General features: G+C 37.8%; 1 protein-coding gene and 1 pseudogene across 1 annotated transcript in view; both read left to right on the forward strand.

Moving 5' to 3' along the window:
- The window catches only part of NDUFAF2 (NADH:ubiquinone oxidoreductase complex assembly factor 2), a 159,627-nt gene that overhangs the window by 80,400 nt on the left and 52,930 nt on the right, over nt 1-26,297 (forward strand). Inside the window, exon 2 of the mRNA XM_059175064.1 lies at nt 24,737-24,826. Coding sequence (XP_059031047.1) covers nt 24,737-24,826 — 90 coding nt within the window. The remainder of the gene's footprint in view (nt 1-24,736; nt 24,827-26,297) is intronic.
- LOC131831490 (PRELI domain-containing protein 1, mitochondrial-like) lies at nt 7,575-10,956 on the forward strand (annotated as a pseudogene).

Below are 26,297 nucleotides of genomic sequence, written 5' to 3' on the forward strand. Positions count from 1 at the left end.
AACTAGTTAAAAATGTTAAAAGAGTTAAGATTAAAAGTTAAAAATATTAGAATAAGAAACAAAAATAAAATTTAAAACAATTAATTAACTTTGCAAGACTAAAGAATCATGGGAAGAAAGCCATGAATTCCATGCTTTGCTTTCTCCTCCTCTGGAATTCCACTGTTCTCCTTGATAAGTGAGCCTGGTCTTGGCTGGATTTCTTGCTTAACTTCTGGGGGAGGAGCCTGTTGTAGTGACTCTCAAGTGTCTTTGCCCAAGGTGAATTGCACTGCCCTTGCCAGGGGCCGGGCTAAGTAATCTGTTCCAGTTTTCTCTCGGGAGCTTTTGTTCCCTGATCACTTTCCATAGAGTTCTGGAGGATGGGAATGAAAATGGCAGTCTCCCAATCTCTGGCCTAGAGGAGTAGAGAGCTCAGTCTCCCACTCCTCAGTGCACCTTGGAGAAAAGCACTCAATCACTCCCATCTCCCTGCTCACCGAGCTCACCCGGCCTGTGACCAAGTATCTGTCTCTGGCACACAGCCCTGCCTGGAGTCTCCAGACCCAGCAGATTACTGCCGTTCTTCCACGGAGGTCTCCCTGGATCTGCCACTTGTGGGGTCCTAGCTCAAAGAGCAGTGGTCTGACTGAGCCACAGATCACAGTTCATGGTAACCCTGAGCTGAGAGCTCACTCCTCGGCTCCATCTCTGTAGCCGGCTTCCCTGCTCTAATACCTGCGAGCTCTGTGATACTCAGACACCCCCAATCCTTCGGTGACCCTGCGGGACCGGAGACCTGCTGTCCCCGTGAGGGCTCCGCCCCCACTTAGCCTCTGGAGCGATGTCCCTTAGTGGAACAGACTTTTAAAAGTTCAGATTTTGTGCTCCATTGCTCTGCTGCTTGCCAGGAGCTGGCCCCTCCACCTGCTGTCTGTCTACTTGTTGCTTTGGGTTCACTTCTCCGCAGGTCCTACCTTTCAGAAAGTGGTCGATTTTCTCTTTCTAGAATTGCTCTTTTTCTCTTCGATCCCCTGTTGGATTTGTAGGTGTTTGGAATGGTTTGATAAACTATCTAGCTGATCTCTTGCTACTTGGCATCATCTCAGCCTGCTCTTCCTCCACTATCTTGACTCCTCTTATTATCCCTATTTTATAGGTAGGGAAAGTGGGATACAAGGAAGTTACATAATACTAAAGAATAAAAGCCCATAAATTTCAGAGCCAGGGGGGTCTCCTTCCATAGTCTGTGCTTTTAACTAATTGCCTAAAAAAATATCTGAAGTTTACTCAACATTTGCTTTTCTACTTAGCTGGTGTGAAAGCATTCCAAGGTAATCTTATCTAATTGTAGGGACCTGTGAAGTAAGTGCCTTAACTGTTGGAGGTGAGGATTGCCCTCAGGCATTTCTGAAACAGCTCATGGTTTGTCCTAGGTGCACACTGCCTGCAGACCTCAGTGTTACAGCAGCCATTTTCCTCTCTTCCCTCTAATGTTTCATGTTGTCTAAATATGAAAATCTTGTCTTTGTCAGTAGGATTATAACCTGTCACAGAGCCCACTATCTAGAAATTAATCAACCCAGCTTGTCACGGGGTAATGTCTCCTCCAGGCAGGGTTTTCTGCTGGGATATTTAAAACTGGGAAAAATAAAAGAGGTAAATGGAGTGTTTGGGTGATGCTGTGAATGCCTAGAATTAGCTAAAGTGGCCTTCATCTCAGGGTATATACTCTCACTATAGTGAAAGGAAAGCCTTTCTAGCCATGTGTCAATGACTTTATCATCCCTACTTCATGGCAGATAGAATAAAAGAGCAAAGAAAGTTTACTCCCAGAGCAATTTATTAAACATCAAGAGTCTTGTTTCTTATCATATTTTCCCCTTTAAAATTGCCTTCTTATTTTTGACAAATGTATTTATTTCCCTTTCATATTACAAATTTAAGCGTGTCTCTAAATAAGACCAGTATCTAATTTTTTTAAGAGCTAATATATACTGGAACAAAGTTTAAAAATTCATCCTCCCCAAACAAAAATTCATTCCCTTGGCTCTTCCTTCTTTTTGCAATTTGGAGAGTATTAAAATTACGTTTGGGTAAGGCTTTCACTGAGGAGATACGTTTGCTTGTTTATCCATTTTACATCAAGAAAAAAAACCCAGATAAATATTCATATCACTTCTTGGCAAATAACTCAGTTGTCAAATTACTTTTGTATCCTGGGGTTGGTGCTAACTCAAACTTTTTGAAAAGGATATGAGTTTAAAATGTGGATCTTTAATCAGATAGGTTACTTCAAATAGTTTCAAAGGCATGGATAGTTTTTGTTTTTATGTGAAGAATGAGGCATTAGAGTTATAAAATTGAGATTCTTGTTGAATAAGCAAGTTTGTTTAAGAATGGGGTAATGGAAATGCTTACTAATTTGCACCGAGAAGTTGGGAGTTGTCAAAAGCTAACTCCTGGGCGCCTGGGTGGCTCAGTGGGTTAAGCCGCTGCCTTCGGCTCAGGTCATGATCTCGGGGTCCTGGGATCGAGTCCCGCATCGGGCTCTCTGCTCAGCAGGGAGCCTGCTTCCTCCTCTCTCTCTCTGCCTGCCTCTCTGCCTACTTGTGATCTCTCTCTGTCAAATAAATAAATAAAATCTTTAAAAAAAAAAAAAAAAAAAAAAAAAAAAAAAAAAGCTAACTCCTAGGCAGCTAAGTCTCTTGAAGCCATTTTGCCTGGGCTGATCACCATATTTCCCAGTCTCAGCGAAGGTGATCTTAATCCCAACTCCTCAATAAAAATATTCCCCTTAACCTTTGTTTTCTTTTTTCCTGATGAGATTATGATAGAGAAGTGTCGTTCCTCATTCTACTTTGTGATTTAGACATTACTCTCATCTTTTTGCTAGAAGCAACCAGGCACTGCAAAATATTATCTTTGACACTGTAAGAACACCAGAGTTTGACTGCAGTGCCTTAAAATAGGTGATTTGAGAGGTGAGTGGTGGCAAAGGAACACACAATTAGGGCTGTTTTGTCAGAGTTTGTGGTTGTGTCTCAAGTTGTTTTTGCCACAACATACATGGTAAAACCACCCATGCCTATCATCCTTTCCTTCTCTGTTGAAGCCAAGGTATATTAAAAACCAATATACATTAATCTCCCAAATTAAGTATTTTGCATTTATATAGAATTTTGTATTCTTTGTAATATATATATATATATACATATATATATATATAACATGTTACACATGTTAAATGTTATATATGTTATACATATATAATATATATGTATGTTGTATATATAATATATATATAGAGAGAGAAAGTATTTTAATGTGCAACTTTAAAGATCAAATATATCCCTGTGGATTACAGCCTCTAATTATATGCTATTTGAGCCATTATATTCATGTAATGTTTTATTAAAAATGGTATAAATAGATTACAGGAGGACATAGTAATTTTTTATAAGCTCAGCCTTACGTAGTGTAAAGAGTTTCCTTTAATAGGACTATATTTTTAAAAAAAAATTATTTCCAGGTAAAAATGGTTTTAGTACATGTAATTTAAGATCTCATTAAATACCAAAAAGTTATTTAAGGAATAAAGAAGTTATTTAAGGAATAAAACATGGATTTTTATATTCATGAGGGCTAACTGTGCTGTTGATGGGAAGTATTCAGTATACCCAAACTTACTTTTTTAAATTTAAATTTTGTTAGTTAACATACAGTATAATATTGGTTTCTGGAGTAGTATTCAGGTCTACGGCCATATCACCCTGAATGCACCCAATCTCATCTGCTCTCGGAAGCTAAGTAGGGTTAGGCCTGGTTAGTACTTGGATGGAGTAGTATTCAGTAATTCATCACTTATATACAATCCCCAATACTCATCAGCCTGTCCCCTATGTAGCCTCCTCCCCCACCCAAACTTATATTTTTGTTATATAAAGCAACTTAACTATTTTGTTTACATATTGGTTGACACCACAGGGTAGTAGAAAATGTACATGCACAGGCTTTGATGCCATATAGACTGAAATTAAAATTCTAGTTTCTCTGCCAACTAATTGTGTGACCTTGACCCAAGTTTATTTTGTGACAAGCCTCTGTTTCTTCTTCTGTAAAATGCAAAAAATAATATTAGGCTTCAAAGTGGAAATTATAAGGAAGAAATTAAGAAAAGCTCCTGGTACCATGCCTTATACCCTGTATCTCTTTGATCCCAAAGTTTGGCCTATTCCACTTTATAAACCTCTCTCTGGATTATTGTGGTAGTCTGGTATTCCAATCTTTCTTTCAGTTCACCCTCAAAGTGGTCACCAAAGTGTTTCTTTTAAAACACGTCTTTGAACCTGTTAGTGTCCTGCTTTATGAAATTTGCCAGTGACTCCCTGTTGTGCCAAGGAGAAAGTCGAAGTACCTTGTCTTCACATTCTTGGGCTTTCCAAGGTCTGATTCTACTATCTCTTTGATTTTGCAGCCCTGGTAAGTGAATTGTTTGCCAGGTGGAAGGAGCCCTGAATCACAGGCTTGTTGCCTTTTATATACCAATTTAGTCTATGGTGCTGGTGGTGGTAAAGTATATCCATTCACATTCTCCTGTCTTACTGTTACCATAAACTACTTTTGTTGCAGCACCACATTTAAGGAATTACTGCAGTATTTTATTCCTTCTTTTTTATTTTTAAAGATTTTATTCATTTATTTGACAGAGAGATGGAGAGCGCAAGTAGGTAGAGCAGCAGGCAGAGGGAGAGGGAGAAGCAGGCTCTCTGCTGAGCAGGGAGCCCGATGTGGAGCTCAATCCCAGGACCCTGGGATCATGACCTGAGCCGAAGGCAGCCACTGAACCGACTGAGCCACCCAGGTGCACCTATTTTATTCCTTCTTATGTTGTCAGACTTCTGTGAGGTTTTAATGCAGTCCATGGCTGAGACTAGCCACAGCTCTTCATCCTGTAGCCCTTGGCCTTGGGAATCTTTAAATGACAAATATATATGAGGATTTTTGTTGTTGTTGTTGTTAACTGAGGTAAGAATCACATAACAAAATTAACCAATTTAAAATATACAGTATGGTAGCATTCAGTACATTCACGTTTTTGTGCATTCCTCACCCTTGTCTTTATGAGGACATTTTTTTTAAAGATTTTATTTATTTATTTGACAGACAGAGATCACAAGTAGGCAGAGATGCAGGCAGAGAGAGAGGAGGAAGCAGGCTCCCCGCCGAGCAGAGAGCCCGATGCAGGGCTCGATCCCAGGATCCCAGGATCATGACCTGAGCAGAAGGCAGAGGCTTTAAAACACTGAGCCACCCAGGCGCCCCTATGAGGACATTTTTTAACCTAATGCATAGTGTCTTTGAAGGAATGAGCGTTGAAAGAATAATTTTAAGAGTGTTAAGGAAAAGGCAGTTGGGTGGCTCAGTTGGTGAAGTGTCAGACTCTTGATCTCGGCTCAGGTCACAGTCTCAGGGTCATGAGATGGATCTCTGTGCCAGTTTCCATGCTTAGCATGCAGTCTGCTTGTCCCTCTCCCTCCATCTCTGCTCTCGCCCCCTCTGCTTCTCCTTCTGTACAGCACTCTCTCTCTCTCCCTCTGTAAAATACATAAATAAATAACATCCTGAAATAATTTATGGTGGGGTCTCCCAAGTGTTCAAAATCTATAAATTCTATATATATGGAAAGATACAGTAAATGACACATAAAATAAATTTACCATCGTAACCATTTTTTTTTTTTTTTTTTTTTTTTTTTTTTTTTTTAAAGATTTTATTTATTTGATAGAGAGAAATCACAAGTAGACGGAGAGGCAGACAGAGAGAGAGAGGGGAAGCAGGCTCCCTGCTGAGCAGAGAGCCCGACGCGGGACTCGACCCCAGGACCCTGAGATCATGACCTGAGCCGAAGGCAGCGGCTTAACCCACTGAGCCACCCAGGCGCCCCACCATCGTAACCATTTTTAAATGCACATTTCAGTAGAATTAAGTACATTCCTGTGCATCTCAATCCCCAGAACTCTTTTCATCTTGGAAAACTGAAACTCAGGAACTTTCAGTTCCCCACTCTTCCCTTAGCCCCTGGCAACCACCATTTTATTTCCTGATTCTATGGGTTTTTTTCCTGTTTAAGTCTAAATAGTATTCCGTTGTATCTATATGCCACATTTTGTTTATCCATTTATCTGTCAGTGGACATTTGGGTCATTTATACCTTTTGGAAGTTGTGAGTAATGCTGCTGTGAATTTGAGTGTACTTCTGTCTCTTTGAAACCCTCCTTTCAGTTCTTCTGCTTTTATGCCCACAAGTGGAATTGCTTGATCATATAATAATGCTATTTTTAATTATTTTGAAGACCACCATATTGTTTTCCATAGCAGCTGCACCATTTTGCATTCCTGCTAACAGTGCTACAAGGGTTCTAATGTGTCCACATCTTGCCAATACTTGTCTTATTTGGGTTTGGGGTTTTGTTTTGTTTTGTTTGTTTTTAACAGGAGCTATCCTAATGGGTGTGAGGTAGAGTAGTACATTTTAAGTTAAAGTTTGATGAAGAGGGAATTATGATTAAATGTCTAGTATCACTCAGAGATTATAGCAAAAGTCTAAACTTGAAACTTGTGCACCTTAACCCTTTTCTACTTCACTGTGTGCCAAATGATAGACCTTACATAAGGCTTATGACAGCTTAAGAATTCAGGAGAATTTGCCTGGGAATTAACTAAAACAAAATCCAACAAAATCTCAAGGTAGTGTGAAATAAATAAATCACAAAATTTATGTACTTTGAATGTTGTACAGGCTACAGAGCTACTGACTTGGTATAGTGTGCAAAAATAGGTTAGGGATGTAGCAAGCTCAATAATATTTCTTCCTCTGACAATTTCCCTTCTTATTTTCTACATAAAAGGTTTGAAAAAAGCTAATTGACAGTAGTTAGAAGCAGTAACACTGACTGGCAATAAGAGATAACTGAGTTATTGTGCTGTGGTGGGATCATTTAAAAGTCAAAAAGCTAATGCCAGTAGGATCTATTTATGGTAAAGTACAGTATACTATGTTACTTACTTGTAATTAGCATGAGATCCAAAGATAAAGTGTGTGCACAAAGGGTGTTTAATTTACTAAGGCAGAATAAAAACTGTAAATTATTTTAAAATTATTTTTATTAAAATAGACTGGAAGTATTTTGCTTTTCAGAGCAATCAGCGTCATATATCTAAAAATGCTGTCCTGTGGATTAGTTGGCTTTTCATTGGTGCCAAAAAGATGACATCCTGTTTAAGGCAGCATCTATTCAAGTACCCAGAAATATTTTCACCATCTTCCTTGTGTAAAATCCAATTGTCTTTATAATTTTCCATTTTCTGGAATGGTCCTTGAAATCTGTTTTCGTCCTCCTTTGTCTGCCTAACTCCTATTTGATGAATATCTCTTACAGAAACTTTCTCATTTCTTTATACTCCACAATTCTAGATTCCTTATTTTTTCCTATGTGGTATCATAGCAGATAGCATTTTCTCTCTTATACTTATATCTGTATTATAGTGAATCTGTATTCATAAATAACCATCTGATCCCTGAGACCGCCATTATGGCTCAGATCAGAGACAAAGTTGTTGCTATCATGCTGCAAATTGTACATAGCATACATCTTGGTACGCCTCTGGGAATGCGAGGCCATTAGGTTTTCTGATGTGAGTCATCCTGAAAAAAAAATTGCTAAGACCATTGAACCAGACTGTGAGTAACTTGAGCCTTCTTTCTCTTTCTCCCATATACAGAACAGTGTTAGACCTAGGAACTCAGTGTATGTGTGTATATTTGTGTTTATATAAATAAATATTTATTGTATTTTTTCATGTATTTTAAAATTTTGTGTTTTATTAGAATGAGTAAACACTAAGTGAAGAATTTGGATTTTCTTTTTAAGAAATGTATAGGCAGGGGCGCCTGGGTGGCTCAGTGGGTTAAGCCGCTGCCTTCGGCTCGGGTCGTGATCTCAGGATCCTGGGATCGAGTCCCGCATCGGGCTTTCTGCTCAGCGGGGAGCCTGCTTCCCTCTCTCTCTCTGCCTGCCTCTCTGCCTACTTGTGATCTCTCTCTGTCAAATAAATAAATAAAATCTTAAAAAAAAAAAAAAGAAAAGAAATGTATAGGCATTGTGGAATTTTAAGTTTTGTGTAGGAAGAGTAATAGAGCTGTGATACAATAAAATTGTGTCATAAAATCATGCTCCTCCTTCTTCCAGAAGAGAATTTGAGATTGAAGAGTGGAAGAAAGAGGTATAAGATTGTACTGAAGGAAGAAAGTACAATCGAGGTGAGGGAAAAGTGGAGCCAGATATGAGGCTGTAATATAAACTCCAGTTACCTGCACATTCACTCCAAGTGACCTGCAAATGCATCTCTGAGCTTTGTTGCAACCAACTCAGAAAGGGACAGCCTTCTGGTCAGAACGTCACCATAGCTATGAGATCAGTCATCTAAATAACTATTTTAAAGGAATATGACCATTTTTTTGTCTTCCAAAAATAACTGTAAACTCATTTTACTTTTATTCTGAAAAAAATATCATGTTTCTTATTAAAAAATAATCAACCAATAAAGAAAGTACAAAATCTCATGTAAATACGCCATTAGAGATCATTTTTGGCCACACACAAATGGTAACTTGGTAACACAGTTCATTCTGGCTAATTTACTTTCCTAATAATATAAGAACTTGGTAATTTTCTTGCACCCTTAGTGTTGTAGTATTGCGAATCTTTCTTAGTCCTATAAGAGAAAAATGATATTTGTTATTTTTCTAGTATTCTTAGTACTGATATTTGATGTGACTTTTTCCATGGTTTTTATGATTAGACTTTATGCAATGTAATGAATAAGTATCCTTGACAACATCTTTTGATAGATTTGTTATGTTTCCTTCTGGAGTATTTTTTATGATAACACTAAAATATGGGTAATAATATTTTACCAAATATTTAACTTCAGTAACAGCCTTCCTGGGGTCAATATGATATGGCCTGGTATTCAGGGTTCTTACTGATTTAGATTTATCCAGGAGTGTATTTGTAAAGACCACTACCTTTCCACCAAAATCCACTATCTCTTTCTTACTGGACACACAGGTAGACTACATTTACCAGTTTCCTTAAAATTAAGTGTGGCTATATGATCGCATTTTCTGTAGTGGATTGTCACTGGAAGTGAAGTCAGTCACTTCCTGGCCCCACCAGTACAATCTCCTTTTGTTTTCTCAGTGCCCTTCTTTCTGGCTGAATGAAATGGCAGTGCTTAGGGAAATCTTGGAAATCAAATGTTGAAGATGGCTAGAGAGCCCTCAGTTTGGATCCTTAAATGACTGTATGGGAAATGCTGGCTTACCTGAACATCCACCCAGAACAGTCACATAAGAAAGAGATATAGTTATTTAAGCTACTTTATTTTTAGACTCCATCTCTACTACAGCTTAGCCTACCCTAACTAATAGAAAATATAATTGAACCAAAATTGAGCTAGATTCAAGTGCTCAATAGCATGAGACTGTGTTTTCTGTATCACATGACCCTTTTTTCTTCCAAATTAGCTTCATTCATAGATAGGGTTTCTCCACAATGTAAGATAAACAGCCCCAGCAGTTTCAGGTCTATGTGGCTTTGTTATGATCATAGAGGTTAAGAGTCTTCCTGGGCCTCTAGCACAGTATCTCAGGAAGTGCTGATTGGCTTAGCCGGTGTCATGTGCCCATCCCTGAAATAATTTTTGTGGCTAAAGATTTTTAATACTATGGCCAAATTTAGTTCACAATCGTACCTCTGGATAGAGGGATAATAACCTCCCTCCCAACCTCAATGGACAGAGCATGATCAAAAGGAATGAAATAGTAAATGGTTCCCTAAAGAAAGGACTTCTGAACAATAAAGAATAAACACCAGAATACAGTATGGTTAGAAAGGATTTTCAGTTAATATAAGCATGAAATAAGAGGAGCCTGGATGAGAGTGGTGGTGTAAACATTAAAGTAAAAAGAACAAATCAGAGGAATATTAGTATATTTTTGTTAAAAGGTTGGCATTGTTGGGGAGGGAGTTAGTAGTAAAATAAATTGATGTTTGTAAAAAATAGTTGTAAAATCTTTCAATTGTGGCAGACAGTGCCTCAGGCTGGAGGCTGCTGCATGGGTGCGGCACTGAGGGGAATAAGCTGCGGGCCTGGTGGGCTTGCCCTGAGTCCCTACCGGACCTTCGTACCCCACATGGTGTTGCACGGATGCTGAGCTGCCCTGCTGGTGGTGAAGTATTTCCTGTGCGAAAGCATGCTGTGTAGTTCCTGGGACCAAGTGTTTGATGCTTTCTGGCAGCGGTGCCCAAATCCCTACAGTAGACATGTCTTGAGGGAAGACACAGTGCACAGGGAGGTGACCGCTGACCAGGAGCTCCAGTACCAGGGTCTCCTGACCTGGACCAGCAGGGTGCCCCGTGAGAGCCCAATGACTGTTTGTAAAGACAACAACGTTGTCTTTACACTTTACAATGCTGCCAACATTGCTCAATCAGTGTAGTTTACATCCTAGAGGATTCTGTTGTGGACCTGCAGAACCAGACCATAACCACCTTCATGTGGAACATTAACCACACCCAGATAATGGTAGTAGAGGAATGGTGTGTTTACTGTATGAGCTCTGAGAATAGGGGCTGGACCGAAATCCACCAGGAAGCTTGGGTCTCCTCTAGAGTGCCTCCAGAGCTGTCCAGGAATTTGGCCTCACTCTATTACAAAGTACTTTGACCAAGACTGTGAAGGGCTTTGAATACATCTTGATCAAGCTGCAGGGGGAGGCCCCTTCCAAAAACCTCTGTTGAGACAGCCAAGGAAGCCAAGGAGATGGCAAAGGAGGAGGCACTAGCAGCTACAGAGAAGGCCAAGAACCTTGCCACCAAGAGCAGCAACAGCAGCAATTTGTGTAGCTAGCCCAGGCCCTGATGTGGTAGGATGCCTGTCCACCTGGCTCAAATCCCTCTGCCCTTTATAACTTTCCCTTTATTAGTAGAAATCAACTTCCAAACAAAATTTCTGTTGTGGTAAAAAACACAACAATATTTGTCAACCTAACCAGAAAAATACAGTGTAAAGTATATTCATATTGTAAAAACAATGAAAGTTTTCGAATTAGGAAATGAGTAAAATAATAATACTATCAAAGGATTTGAGAGATTTGAAAGGAAAAGCAGTGGGGAATAGGGAGAGATGGATGTCATAATTATTGATGAAACAGCCAACACCATAGGTTTCCAAAGTCTTGGGGAGCCAATAAAGTACTGCTGGGCAGATGATTTGCAAGGCTGGAATATAGCTAACAGTGAGGAGAAAGTCATACACCTGGGCATTGGACATCAGGATTAGGCCACAGATCTCAATGTAAGAAAACAGGATCTCTCTTTCTAATCAAGAATAGTCTCTGTCGAAGCTGGTGAGAACACTTTTGGTTACAGTATTTACGGGCACTGGTGGTCTTTTCCTGCATAAAAAAATTGGACTCAAAATAGAATTTCAGGAGCAGTTTCTAGAACTGAGATGCTGGGCACACACCAAGGGACAAAAACATGTTGCTACTTGATTGGTACCAGCAACAAAAGTGACTTCATAATGATCAATTTACTTGAGCAATCTTACATGTTTCTCCTGTTTCAAAACAAAATTTCCTTGATGGGAATTTGCAGAGCTTACCATAAAGATAGGACTTCAAGGATTAGATACTTAGGACATATTACAGGAAGATACAGAACTCTCTGTCACAGAAATATAAGGACATCCAAGTAGAGCATTGCTTTAAACAGAAGTTCATGATTAGAGCTCCTTAAGTGATTAGAGTTAAATGTTATCCTGGTAGTTTTCATCATAGAGATAAAAGACAAAACAATGGAAGCTGTTCCTTCCTGTATCACTGGTGTGACTTTAATGAGCCACTGCAAAATATCAAGGACCTCATTATTGTTGTCAACAAATATTTGAGTGTTCTACTCTGTGTAGTACAAGATTCAAATTCTGCAGGACAAAATGTTTATCAGCTCTGAGCGGGGGTGGAATATATGCTGTATTGCTTTTGTGTTACAATTCTGTTCCTTTATTCGCCTTGGAAAGTACAGTGAAAGACTCAATACTTTTACATGTTTTAGTATTATAACAAGTTTCCAACCTCCAAATTACTTGAATTCCAAAAGTTCCATGTAAGCAGCTTGTTCAAATTCAACATATATCCATTGAAATTGTGTTCTGAATGGTAGTTCAAGTTCCAGAATAATTCACATTCCTTTTAATCAACAGTTCATTTGAAATGCTGCACATCAGCAAAAACACATACTTTTTAGCAATGGAATCAAGAGAGATGCAAGAACTCTGCAGGTTTTTAAAAGGAGAGATGGATAAAAAATATGTACTTATGAGGAAAAACTTTTTAAGTGGACTTAACTCAGTTGAAACTTTTTTTAAATAGGTGTAAATAAAAGGCAGAAGATAGGAACTCAAATTATGCATTGGTCTTTCCAAGGGTAAGGAAGCAGGTGCTATTTTAGATTATCCCCATCCCTTTACAGCCAATAGGTGGTGCTGTTGTCATACAATAGTTAGGTTGCTCTCCTGTCTCAAAACAAAGGGAGAATTTGGGAAGTTAATGCAAAGTAGTTTTAAACTGGTTGTTAAAGGGAGTCAGGAGAAAATAAGAGAGGCAGTATGAATTTGATTATATGTGGATGATGTTGATACATCAGGTTTTGTAGCAGAAGAGGTGACTGTACTAGTCTACTTAAATTTCCGTGTAAAAATTAGATAGACTTGAAAACACACCTTTTCTCGTCACCTTTTCTTTGAGCTTTAATTACTCAATTATAAAAATAAAGATTGTTGTGAGAATTAAAGAAAATATAAAGTGTCTAATAAGTGCCATATACATAATATGATAATAAATATGATTGTGTTCATCTCCTAAATAAGTCAGATGAAATTAATAAACTACATTAACATAATGTTATTGGTATTTTGCAAAATTAGACTAAAATAGATGACCTCTGGACCCTGGAGTCTTATAAAGAAGTAGCAAGAAGTAGGAAAAATGTTAAGCTTTATTATTTATTACTAAGAATAAAAAATGCTTAAGACTTTTTTTTTTTTAAGACTTTATTTATTTGACAGAGAGAGAGAGATCACAAGTAGGCAGAGAAGCAGGCAGAAAGGGGGGGAAGCAGGCTCCCTGCCAAGCAGAGAGCCTGATGTGGGGCTCAGTCCCAGAACCCTGAGATCATGACCCGAGCTGAAGTCAGAGGCTTAACCCACTGAGCCAGCCAGGTGCCCCAAGACTTTGGTTCTTTTGGCTCTTTTTTAGGTGAGTATCTTGATAGGCATTACCAAGTACACCCTTGAGTAGATGTAGTCTACGTTTGTGCACAATAGATTTGGACACACCTATCTTAAAGTAATATTTACCGTTTTGCAGATCTTCAGTATTTGTGACTATAGTTTTAATCTTTTTGAACATCAATGGAAAGTAAGGAATAAGTAGGGAAGAATAACAGGATAATACTCTTTATTGCAACCTGCACAAGCAAAATGTGGCCAGCCTTCCCATTTCATACTTCTACAGGCTTCCTTTTGGTGAAGTCACAATTTATTAGCCTTGCTTTCTGCCAGTGAGCTGGAGTAGAGAACGTAGGTAAAATTTATGTTACCCAGTTTTATTAGTTATTAGCCAAGGCAAAGTTTTATTGTAGAGAAAATTAAAACTAATGACTAAAATAATGGGATACTATAAATAAATTGCTCTTACTAGAATTTCTTTCCTTTCCTTTGTGTCTTTTCATTGCTTGGGTTGGCCTTAGACTACCCCAAATTCTTCCTCCTCACTGAATCTTCTAGGTTTGAGGGGCTAAAGGAATTGTTGCCAGTGCTTCTCCAGTAGGCCTGCCTCCTTGAGGACTTGTGAATCCAAAAGCTGTTTCTCCCTCTTTGCTATACAGACTTATAATGTCTTCCTAAGAACTCTCTCAAGTGAGAAAATGATTTCTCACTGAACTCATCTTGTTTAAACATGGGAAGCGGGCCTTAAGTCATGCTTTAGCTTTAAATTATAGCTCCACATATGAAGTTGGCCTTAGATTTCCTTGGACTGTGGAACTGCTGGGAAAATCCTGCATTGTCTTCCACCTGATTACTCAGGAGTTCTTAATAGATGGCTTGATGAACTCTGTGAAAGGTAAGGAGAAGCAAAATACATGATACCCTTTCTGCCATTCGCAAGACCTTGATTTTGTTTAGGGAACCAATACATGTGCTTGAATGCATTTCACAGTCTCAAAAGTGTGATACTTGGTCTGAATATGTGATTTTCATAGGGCTTGTTGGCTCCCAGAGCATGAAAAGGTTGCCTCCTGGAAAGGGGAGGGGGCAAAAGGTGAAGTAGTGTTGTGCACCCTTGTCTCAACTACAGAAGCTCTGCTTTGAGCAGTTTTATAAATTCAACCTCTATGGAAGATCTTTTAAAGAAGAGATTGAAAATTATTGACACCTCAACCTTTCACCAGCTGAGCCCAGTATTATACTCAGGATGTAGTTCACAAATACTAGAATAGTTCCTTTTAAGCAGATGAATATCACAATTCATTAGGTGATTATGTGATTTCTTTCTATATCAAAACAGATTTCTATTCATTAATGATAAGTAGTGCCTGATAGTAACTAAATTAAATAGATTAATGAAGAGTATTAGTAATTTCATGGATTAATAAATATATGTATTTTTAAAATTAAGACTAATGCACCACAAAATGTACTCTATTTATTTTTACTAAATTATTCATATTTAAAACTGTCATATATTCTGTGAATTATGTAAGGGTAGCTAATAGAGGAGTCCTCAACTCTTTTATGATCTTTGGTAAAATGACCAAGTACCACTCCATTTCTATAAAACTCTTTGGATCTGGAAACCAATCAAATAATCAGCCATACCTTCTACATTTCAAATCTGAAAATAAAGTTTGAGCTAGGCCCAAGCTGTACAAGTGGCATAATTTTCTGATTCTTTAAATTATTTTTGTTTATTCCTTCAGTTTCTCTCTTCACCTCTATATTGATAGCCCCAATTGCTCAAGACCCTTAAAGTGAAAATAAAAAACTTGATCATATTGGTTTATACTGAACTATGAGTGTGTGCTAATTTTGAGAGGGGAAAATATTATTCCTTTTTATATTAAGGATGTACCAGATTAGAATTTGCTTGCTTAAATAGTGATTGTCTCTAAAAATAAAATGAAGATTTTTCAGTCATAAATTTCCTCACTGTAAAATAGCTTTTTTAAGGAGTGCCTGGATGGCTCAGTCAGTTCAGCCTCTGCCTTCAGCTCACATCATGATCTCTCAGTCCTGGCATTGAGTCCCGCATCTGGCTCTCTGCTCAGAGGGAAGTCTCCCTCTCCCTCTGCCCCCCTTCCCGCTCATACTCTCTTTGTCAAATAAACAAATAACAAATAGCCCTTTTAAAACTTGGAATTGCCATATGATATATCTTAAAGCCTCTTTAATTTAGCTAAAAAGATTTTTAGCAGCCCCTTTTATTCCTTCCCTTTGTCTGCATATTTAAGACATTTTAACTCCTATGTCATAATTCAGACATAGTCTTAGCAGGATCACTGAATGTTAGTTTTCTTGTGTTATTTTGCTAAATGTTCAGATTCTCAATTATAAATATACTTTATACATTGGAGGTAATTTAGGCTTACAAAGAATTGTAGAATGTATTAGGTGAATAAAGTACTTTCAAAAACTGATTACTTGCATGTCAGTCAAAATCTGAAATGGCTGCTTCTCTTTTATTTCTTCAGGCTGAACACATTATTACATGACTAAATAGTCAGGAATCTATCATTTGAAGTCTACTTTTTAATGTTTACCTACTTTTGGGGGGTGGGGGAGCAAGTGTAATTACAGCTGTCTTTTTTCTGAGAGTCGAAAATTCCTTGCCATTTGGAAAACAAATGATTTTTACACAAAAATGTTTGATTTCTGTAGTCATAGAAGGGAAGAAAATGCAGTAAAATACTAGCTATTTCTAGGACTCCCATGCTTGATTTAGGAATGCGTTCAGAAAACCTACTAAATTTTTTACTATAAATCTTCTTGGGTTAATATAATAGACTATTCAGTATATATTTGTTGGCTAAATAACATAACATTTTTAGAACTTTAAGTTTTTGTTTGCATATAAGATTACTATGAAATTTAAAAAATAACAAGAATTTATTGTCCAAGTGAAAACCACAGGCACGAATTTGCAATGTGTTCATCTCTTTTTTTTTTTAAATTATGATTTTCTTCACATGTACTTTCAGACTTAAGTTTTACAAATTGTATTTATGGGGACACCTGGGTGGCTCAGTGGGTTAAAGCCTCTGCTTTCAGCTCAGGTCATGATCCCAGGGTCCTGGGATTGAGCCCCACATTGGGCTCTCTGCTCAGCGGGGAGCCTGCTTCCTCCTCTCTCTCTGCCTACTTATGATCTCTGTCTGTCAAATAAACAAATAAAATCTTTTAAAAAAATTGTATTTATGGCTTTTAAAAAATTAATGAAGTCAGATTTAAAGAGTTAATTTTGGATTTTCTAAGATGGAAGCAGAGGTCCCTTTTGGGAAACCTGTAAGTATGAGGAAGCTAATAAGATTTAAGGTAATCCATTGAACTAGTTGGCTTTCTTAAAAATTCTGAAAGCTTATCTGGAAGGCCTCTTTAATTGCTTAAAAAAAAAAGTATTACCTGCTGCGACCTCCTGAGATAGTCATCCATGCTTATATAAATATATATAGAATATGTCAAATTATAGAATCATCACATTTTCAAGCAGAAATGCCTCATTTGATCACTATGGGAAAATAATAGCTTATGATTATGAATAAAATATTAGTTTTTAATTGGATATCTGTATTGATACTGTATGCAAACTTTGTAAATGCTAATTTTAAAAATCTTAAATGGAAATGCTTAAGAGTAGAAGTCAGTAAAAATAAGCTAATCATCCTATGCCTTTTTTTCCTTCTCTGTAAAAGATGCTTTGAAGACAAGAGATAATATATGGAAGATACATAAACACTGACTGGTATATAGCAGGCTCTTAATAAATGTTACATCTGAGTAACTTCAGATTCAGATGATCCTTTAAGTCATATGTGAAGATGGCTTTCAGTCTAAGAATTCTTAGTTTAGTACTCTTAATTAATGGTTTGTTTGTTTGTTTGTTTTTAAATTTACGATGCTCAGCATAACAATGTTAAAAGTCCCCAAATATAACCAGTGGAGTGTGGTTCTTGGCTTTCATTAGCCCTCACTTCCATGTATTGGGCACCAACACTTCTAAGCCTACTTTCTATGCAAAATGCAGTCATGTCTATATCACCAGGCAAACTGATTTAGGATTATCACCTGGCTGCACTCATCACTGCCAGTGGGCTAAAGGTCCAGGCGTCAGTCAGACAGAAAGGGTCTTAACCTTGGCCATCCTACCACCATTTCTCCAAGCCAAGGGCTCCTGTCAGGATCAGTCTTGCTTATTTATAAGGGGATAGCTATCTCAGAGATGTGTCACCTCAGTCAACCCAACCTCTTTTTTCTACCCCAAAGCATTCATCTCCCCTCCCACTGTTCCACCACTGGGAAATACTGGGCTGGAAGTAGGCAGGTGGTTGGAAACATTACCAAGGATTTTGTGTGCTTATGGGTCACAACCAATATAAGCCTCCACCTTTGATTTGGTAATTATAGAAGAAAATCCTTCCTCTAGCATGATACATAACTTATGAGTTCTGAAGCTCCAAAGTTTAAAGATTAAAGGCTGCCCAAATATCTTCCCTGGATTAGGGAAGGAGCAGGGGCCTAGAGAAGAAGAGATGCCTGAGTCTGTGGTCTCATTCTTCAGGGCTGTTGGTGTTACCTGCCTGTCTGGTAACTGTCAAGGGTCTTACAGGGTCGCTGAGACCATAGGAAGGCAGTATTTATAGGTACCAAATTAGAAATTTTTTAATTCCTAATCCAACTGTCTTTTATTTATTTTTTTTAAAGATTTTATTTATTTATTTGCCAGAGAGAGAGATCACAAGTAGGCAGAGAGGCAGGCCTCAGGCGGGGTGGGAGGGAGGCAGGCTCCCTGCTGAGCAGAGCCCTTGATGTGGGGCTTGATCCCAGGACTTGAGATCATGACCTGAGCCGAAGGCAGAGACTAAACCCTCTGAGCCACCTAGGCGCCCCCCAACTGTCTTTTAATACGTAAGCCTTATTCACCTTTCAAATGTGTAAGAACACTCTATATACAGAGGAAAGGGAAATTACCTCCAAATAAAACAAAAAATTCCCTTCCATTACTCTTACCAAAACTGGTCTTATATCGTGATGGTTACAAAATGATGGTATTTCAGCTCTGACACTTTTTCTACATTTACTATTTAGTATTGTAATAAGCAAGAGCCCTTTTTATCTACCCAGTTTATTTATCCCTCTATTTATTTCTATCTTTTAGCAGTTTGGATTTATGGATTCCTTTATTATTTTTTTTTTTTTTCTCCTAGTGGCATATTTAGTTCTCAAACATTTTGGTCTCAGGATCTCTTTAAACTTTTCACAGCTATTGAAAGAGCTTTCTTTAGACAAATGCTGGCGAGGATGCAGAGAAAGGGGAACACTCCTACACTGGTGGTGGGAAAGCAAGCTGGTGCAGCCACTCTGGAAAACATCATGAAGGTTCCTCAAGAAGTTGAAAATAGAGCTACCTTATGACCCACCAGCAATCCCACTACTGGGTATTTACTCTAAAGATAACAATGTAGTGATCCGAAGGGAAACATGCACCCGAATGTTTATAGCAGCAATGTCCACAATAGCCAAGGTATGGAAAGAACCTAGATGTCCATCAACAGATGAATGGATAAAGAAGATGTGATATATATATACAATGGAATACTATGCAGACTGAAAACTCCACTGTACATTCATGAAAGAATGGAAGTGAAAAAGACAGATAACATTCTTTTTTTTTTTAATTAATATACAATGTATTATTTGACCCAGGGGTACAGGTTTATGAATCATCAGCTTACACATTTCACAGCACTCACCATAGCACATACCCTCCCCAATGTCCATAACCCACCCACCCTACCCTCTACCCCCAGCAACCCTCAGTTTGTTTTGAGAGATTAAGAGTCTTTTTTGATTTGTCTCCCTCCCAATCCCATCTTGTTTCATTTTTTCCTTCCCTACCCCCCACAACCCCCTGCCCTGCCCTTTCCTCATATCAAAGATATCATACGATAATTGTCTTTCTCTGATTGACCTGTTTCACTCATCATAATACCCTCTGGTCTATCCACATTGTTGCAAATAGCAAGACTTAATTTCTTTTGATGGCTGCATAGTATTCCATTGTATTTATATACCACAAGGGCAGATAACATTCTTGGTATTATTATTAAAATAGTGTTGGCCTCCCAGTCCCCTTAAAAGGGTCCTAGGCACCCCACAGAGTTCTCTCTAACAATCTGAGAATAGCTGGTCTGTAATTCCTTAATTATTTTGGTGCTCAGATTTATCCCAAATTTAATAAATTTCAACCCCTGTAACTGGCTCAAGTTCTTGTGACAAACCCCTCTTTTATTTTTTTTAATTTTTTTGAGAATTCCCTTACTTTCTGGCACAGCAAGATATTCCAGACTCATCTTGAACCCACTCTGCTCTAGGCTTAGAATTAGCCATTTGTCTAGCTGCAAATAGAACCAGAAAAAGACATGAGGTTTCTCCAGGAAAGACTGGTATTCATCAGCCATTTCCCATCCACAGAAGTTTCTTACTGGTTATGTTGGCTCCTGTTCCCTGTATCACCATGTGTGTTTCTGGGCCTGTCTCTGTAGAACAGTGTGGTTTTTCAAGTGTGGTCTGCAGGATGATACAAATGATGCCCATTAGGTGATACAAAGATACCCATTAAAATTATAAGATATAGGGGCACCTGGGTGGCTCAGTGGGTTAAGCCTCTGCTTTCAGCTCTGCTTTAAATCCATGGTCATGATCTCTCTGCCTTCAGCTCAGGTAATGATCTCAGGGTCCTGGGATCAAGCCCCGCATCAGGCTCTCTGCTCAGCAGGGAGCCTGCTTCCTCCCTTCTCCCTCTGCCTGCCTCTCTGCCTACTTGTGATCTCTGTCTGTCCAATAAATAAATAAAGCCTTTAAAAAATAATAATAAAATTGTAAGATATATAACTGTATATGCTTAAGCAAAAAATACAACTACCGTGGACACTTGAACAGCATGGGTTTGAACTTTGCAGATCCACTTATACATGGGTTTTTTTCAATAAATAAATACAACGGGCACCTGGGTGGCTCAGTGGGTTAAAGCCTCTGCCTTCAGCTCGGGGTCGTGATCCCAGGGTCCTGGGATCGAGCCCTGCATTGGGCTCTCTGCTCAGCGGGAAGCCTGCTTCTTCCCCTCTCTCTCTGTTTCTCTGCCTGCTTGTGATCTCCATCTGTCAAATAAATAAATAAAATCTTAAAAAATCATAATAATTAATAATAAATAAATAAATACAACACTATAAGTGTCTTTTTTCTTTATAATTTTCTTAGTAACATTTTCTTTTTTTGCTCACCCTATTGTAAGAATACAATATAGAATACATATAGCATACAAAATGTGAGTTAATTGACTGTTTATGTTATCACTAAGCCTTCTGATCAACAGTAAACTATTAATAGTTAAGTCTTTACAGTAAGCTATTAGTAGTTAGCCAGAAGTGTAAGTTGGATTTTCTTCTTTTTTTTTTTTTTTTCTTTTTAAAATTTTTATTTTAATTCCAATAGAGTTAACTTTAGTTGCGTTTTCAACTGCATGGAGTGGTTGGTTGTGACTCTACCCTCCCATCTAACCCCCCATTGTTCAGGGGTCAAATGTAATTTAAGTCAAGCATTTCATGGTATTTTTTAGAGTAAAGTAAAAGTGAATTTTGAAAGGGGAAAAAAAGCAAGCCAAATTAAAGAAAAATATTGAGAATGTAATACTATAAAGTGTGACAAACCACAAAGCTGGATTGAATGAAAATTGAATGTCTGATGTTTAGGGCTCTCTGCTGTAGATCCTCTTGCCCTGTCTGTGTCCAGGGTTCCCATACCCTGTTCCAGAAGTGAAATTGATGAAATCTGTCTTTTACCTAAGCCTGTCATCTACCTAATACCCGGAGATCTCCCTTTTTCCCCCCTATTGTTTTAACTAAGTAGGTTTTGTATTTTTCTAAACAGAGGAAAACGAAATCTGTATCCTAGGGCAATTTGCTTTAAATCCATGGCAGTAGCGTTAAAATAATTTTTTTAAAGATTTTTTAAATTTATTTATTCGACAGAGACAGAGGTCACAAGTAGGCAGAGAGAAAGGAGGAAGCAGGCTCCCCACTGAGCAGAGAGCCCCATGCAGGGCTCAATCCCAGGACCCTGAGATCATGACCCGAGCTGAAGGCAGAGGCTTTAACTCACTGAGCCACCCAGGTGCCCCCCTAAAATTTTTTTAAGTTTGTAAAATAATGTTGTTACTTCCGTAGTCTTTAAATCCCTATACCATTGACCATATCTACATGAATTCAGACTTTTTGTTTTGACTGTTTTAATTAAATCTAATGTTGTTTTACTGTTAAGTGAAAAAACTATGCATTGCTTTATATAATAAAACTCATTGGGTACACCAGTGTCCATTGTTTATTGTCATATTAAGACTTACTAAGCCTAGGGGCACCTGAGTGGCTCAGAGGGTTAAAGCCTCTGCCTTCGTCGGCTCAGGCCATGATCCCAGGGTCCTGGGATGGAGCCCGACATCAGGCTCTCTGCTCAGCAGGGAGCCTGCTCCCCCCACCACCACCACCTACCTCTCTGCCTACTTGTGATCTCTGTCTGTCAAATAAAGAAATAAAACCTTTAAAAAAAAAAAAGACTTGTTAAGCCTATACGTATCTTAGATTAATGTTTTTGTTATCAAAACAATGTTTAAATATAAATTAGACCCCAAATTTTTGACACCTGATCAGGTACTTAAAAATGCTCTATTTTGATAAGTAGGATCGTCTTTGCAACTATTGTATGAAAACATATTAGTGTGAATAAGTGATCAGTTTGTGCATAATTTCTTACTCAATGGGAGTAATAGATTTCATTTCCAGTTCTTAAAAATTATATAAGTAGGACTTATTACAAAGAATGGAGTAGTTTTAGAACAATTTATTTGGGGGGCAGGAACTTATATCTGATCACAAAAAAATTTATTTGGTAAACCAGTGGCCTTATTCCGTACATATACACTTTTTATACATCTTTGATGTCGTCTATTTGTAAACAAGATTTTTTCAGCAATTGTCAACGAATTAGTTATACTAAGTCATGTTTTACTCTGTCTTTTCATTTATACACAAAGAGGTATGATTTTTGATTTTTAAAAATCTTGAGAGACCTTAATTTAAGTTTATAAACCTAAGGGTAGGAATAAGATGTTAATTTTTGTGTCACAGACATTTAAATATAGCTGTAACATATATGCTTTTAGTGGTGCTCCTGGGACTGATAGATCTTTCTATCATCTTCCTCCATGCTCAATTTTTTGATGTGCATTTAAAAGCTTAGAGCACACACCTACTTTCAGAACCCATTTGTTAGGATTTTGTGTTTTAGAAGATAGTTTTCATTTCTGTACTTGTTATAGCTAAAAGAACATATATCTTGGTATTTAGATAAGAACTATATGAAGGCACAGGTATTTTAATTCATCCAAACATTTGTAAAATTTTCATGTAGAAGTAGTTTAGTATATGCTAATTTTATGGTAACTTTTGTTACGATGATGGGTTTATATATGTGGATCTAAGTGGCATTTTAGTAAAGACACACATACCTATTTTGAGCCTCTACTATGAGAATAATGCAGCTGTCATTGTTATAGGCTCCTTTTATCCTGACTCATCCCTACAACTTCGGGGCTTCATTACTAATACCTTGACCTACTGTAAATTTATTTAGGATAAGGTAAGCAAAAGGTAACTCCTCTTTTTAAAACTTGGGGAATCTCTGTGTTAGGATTAAATCAGCTTGATTCAGTAAGTCTACAATGAAATGCAGAATTTCCTTAACCTCATACTTCAGAGTTATTACCCATTGATGGCTTGCACATGAAATCTCAACCTTACACTTATTATTACTAAGGCAAAGAAAATAACACCAGTCACTCACTCTTCTTAGGCTACCTTTTTTGGCTTCCTTTCTCTTGCATAGTCACCCCCAGGAATTTCCGTGGTTGGCAACTGAAGGAATTTTTAGTTGCTAGAATTTCAGTTGGTGTGGGAGAGAGATTTGCAACAAGGTCATTTTGTTTAATTATGTCACTCAGTCTATTTAGCATGGTGTAAGGTTGGTCCAGGAGTAGGAAGAGTAGTATTTTGTAAGGCCCAATTTTCTGTCCATGACTGGTGTGATCATGGTTAAACCATGCTCCTCCTCTCATAGTTACTCACCACTGTCTTCCTTGTTTCATCTTGCATTCCCTGAACAGGCAGGCATCTTGCTAACTTTTGGGAAGTAGGAAGCTTACCTGGTTTCCCTAGGCACACGGGCTCAATGACAAAGGAACACGTTTTGAAACCACCATTTTGACAAAGCTGCTTTGAAGGACATAATTGAGACTTTGTGGAAACAGAAGAAAATACTACATAGTTTTGTTTTGTTTTGTTTTTTTAAAGATTTTATTTATTTATTTGACAGACAGAAATCACAAGTAGGCAGAGAGAGAGAGGAGGAAGCAGACTTCCCGCTTAGCAGAGAGCCCGATGCAGGGCTCGATCCCAGGACCCTGGGATCATGACCTGAGCCGAAGGCAGAGGCGTTAACCCACTGAGCCACCCAGGCGCCCCAAAAATACCACATAGTTTTATATCTTTGATATAAACTTAAAATACATGCTAATCAAAATTTTATTATTGAGAAAATTAAGCCTATTGCATTCTCATCCCATCCCCGACCCATCTACATCTTTTTCTTTACTACTACCTCTGCTCTCATGTTTCTACATTGCTACCATCCTGCACCAGTGTTGATCTCAAACCTGAAGTATGAAATCCATAACTCACTAGCTTTTGCCCTCTTCCTTTAGATCCAGTGAGAGTTAGTTACTCAGATGGGTCATAGAATCCAACCTATGATTTGGTTCCCTTGGGTTTGCTAATGTAATGTGGCAACAGGATCTTGTGATTCATTGCATACTTAGTAGAGGTCATGAATAGCAATTCCCTTGGGCAGTAGCAGCAGCCACTTGAACCTCTAATACACATACTCGCAGAATTTGAAGGACTTGAACACCATTGATTACTAAAATGGGGCTTTTGTTGCTGTTGTTTAATTTTGGCCATTAGTGGCTGAAGATTAATTGGTTAGTCCTTTTTTTTCCTTTAACACAGCATCTAGTTTTTTTCTACCAAAATTAATATTGTATACTATGGCAGGAAATTTAAAATTTCTGTATTAAGTTTAGAATTTGCTTTTTCTAATGTACCTAATTCTAATGGAATCTATTCTTTCTCCTGATAATTCTTTGACCATACGTGGAGGTGTGCAATATCCAAAGAGAAAATATTATTGTGGTAACTGCTGTATCATGAGTTTATTTAAAAATAAAATAATCACTTTTGTCTTATAGGACAAACTATTCGAGAGAAAAGAATTGTAGAAGCAGCAAATAAAAGAGAAGTAGACTATGAAGTTGGAGATATCCCAACAGAATGGGAGGGTAAGTTTGTGTTTTTAGTTGTATCTTCTGGAGGCAAATTGTTTATACAAAATTAGATAATTATTCTTCTTACAAAAATGTTGGTAATCTGAATCTATGAAAATTTTTTAATACTGCATTTCTTTGAAAGTTATGAAGGTGTCACACTATAGTACAGAAACACATGTTCAGTGAAAGGAACTTGTAAACCTTAGCAGAGCTGGTACTGGTACTGGGGGGGGGCGGGGAGTGAAGCCTCTACAATAGGGATTGAAGGAGGCACTTACTGTCAGGTCCTGACTTTGCACTTTCATGCCTCCAGAGTTTAAATATCATTTCTGGCACTCACACCCCATGAACTTGGGAAAATAAATTCATACTTCTCAATCTTAGTTTACTCTTTTTTTAAAAAAATATTTTATTTATTTATTGGGCAGACAGAGATCACAAGTAGGCAGAGAGGCAGGCAGAGAGACAGGAGGAAGCAGGCTTCCCACAGAGCAGAGAGCCAGATGTGAGGCTTGATCCCAGGACCCTGGGATCATGACCTGAGATGAAGGCAGAGGCTTGAACCCACTGAGCCACCCAGGCACCCCAGTCTTAGTTTACTCCTATACAAATTGTGCATAATATTTGCTGTCACCATCTGGAATATTTGCTCAACTTTAAATGACCCTGGTAACTGACCCTCTGTTAAGACAAGGATGGACACTTGATCCCTATCAGGACTTTGGAATTAAGGTAAGAGTTCGAAGTGAGATAAAACAGTAGCAATCAGTCTTTCAGTATAGCTAGAACCATAACATATAATTGTGGGTAGTTATCCTCAATCAAGTAAGTTTTATTGCAGAAAAAGCCAGTCTACTAAGAGAAAAATGTAAACAGTCTGCAAAAAGAATATAGTGAGATGAAATACTTTGTAGGTTTCCAGGCAGTTTCCAGTTCTCTATTCCATTTCTTTCTAAATGAAGTTCAAATGCATATCTGCCTTTGAGTGCTAGTACCACCCTATATCCTTGTAATAAATTTCCCTTTTCCTTACCAGTTCTTTGCCTTGCGCCTGTCACATACTAAGTACTCAGTGAATATGTAATGAGCACATAAAATCCATAATTTTTAAATAGATTTTAGAATGATCTTGTTAATTTTTACAAAAATGCCTCCTGGGATTTTTGGTGGGATTTTGTTGAACATATATATCCCTTTACAAGAACTGACATCTTAACAATAAGTATCTTCTGACCCCTGGACATTATATTTCTCTTAATTTAATTTAGGCCTTCTTAATTTCTTTTATTAAAGTTTGTAGTTTTCATCATACAGATGTTGCACATCTTTTGTCAGAATTATTCTTAAGTATTTCATCTTTTTGATGCTATTGTATATGATAGTTTTTTCCAGTGTTAATTTTTGATTGTTTGTTACTATCATAAATGTGCCATAGGTATTTGTATATTATCTTGTATGCTATGACTTTGCTAAGTTATTAATT

This window comes from Mustela lutreola, chromosome 5, assembly GCF_030435805.1.
Source record: "Mustela lutreola isolate mMusLut2 chromosome 5, mMusLut2.pri, whole genome shotgun sequence".
NCBI classification, from domain to species: domain Eukaryota; kingdom Metazoa; phylum Chordata; class Mammalia; order Carnivora; family Mustelidae; genus Mustela; species Mustela lutreola.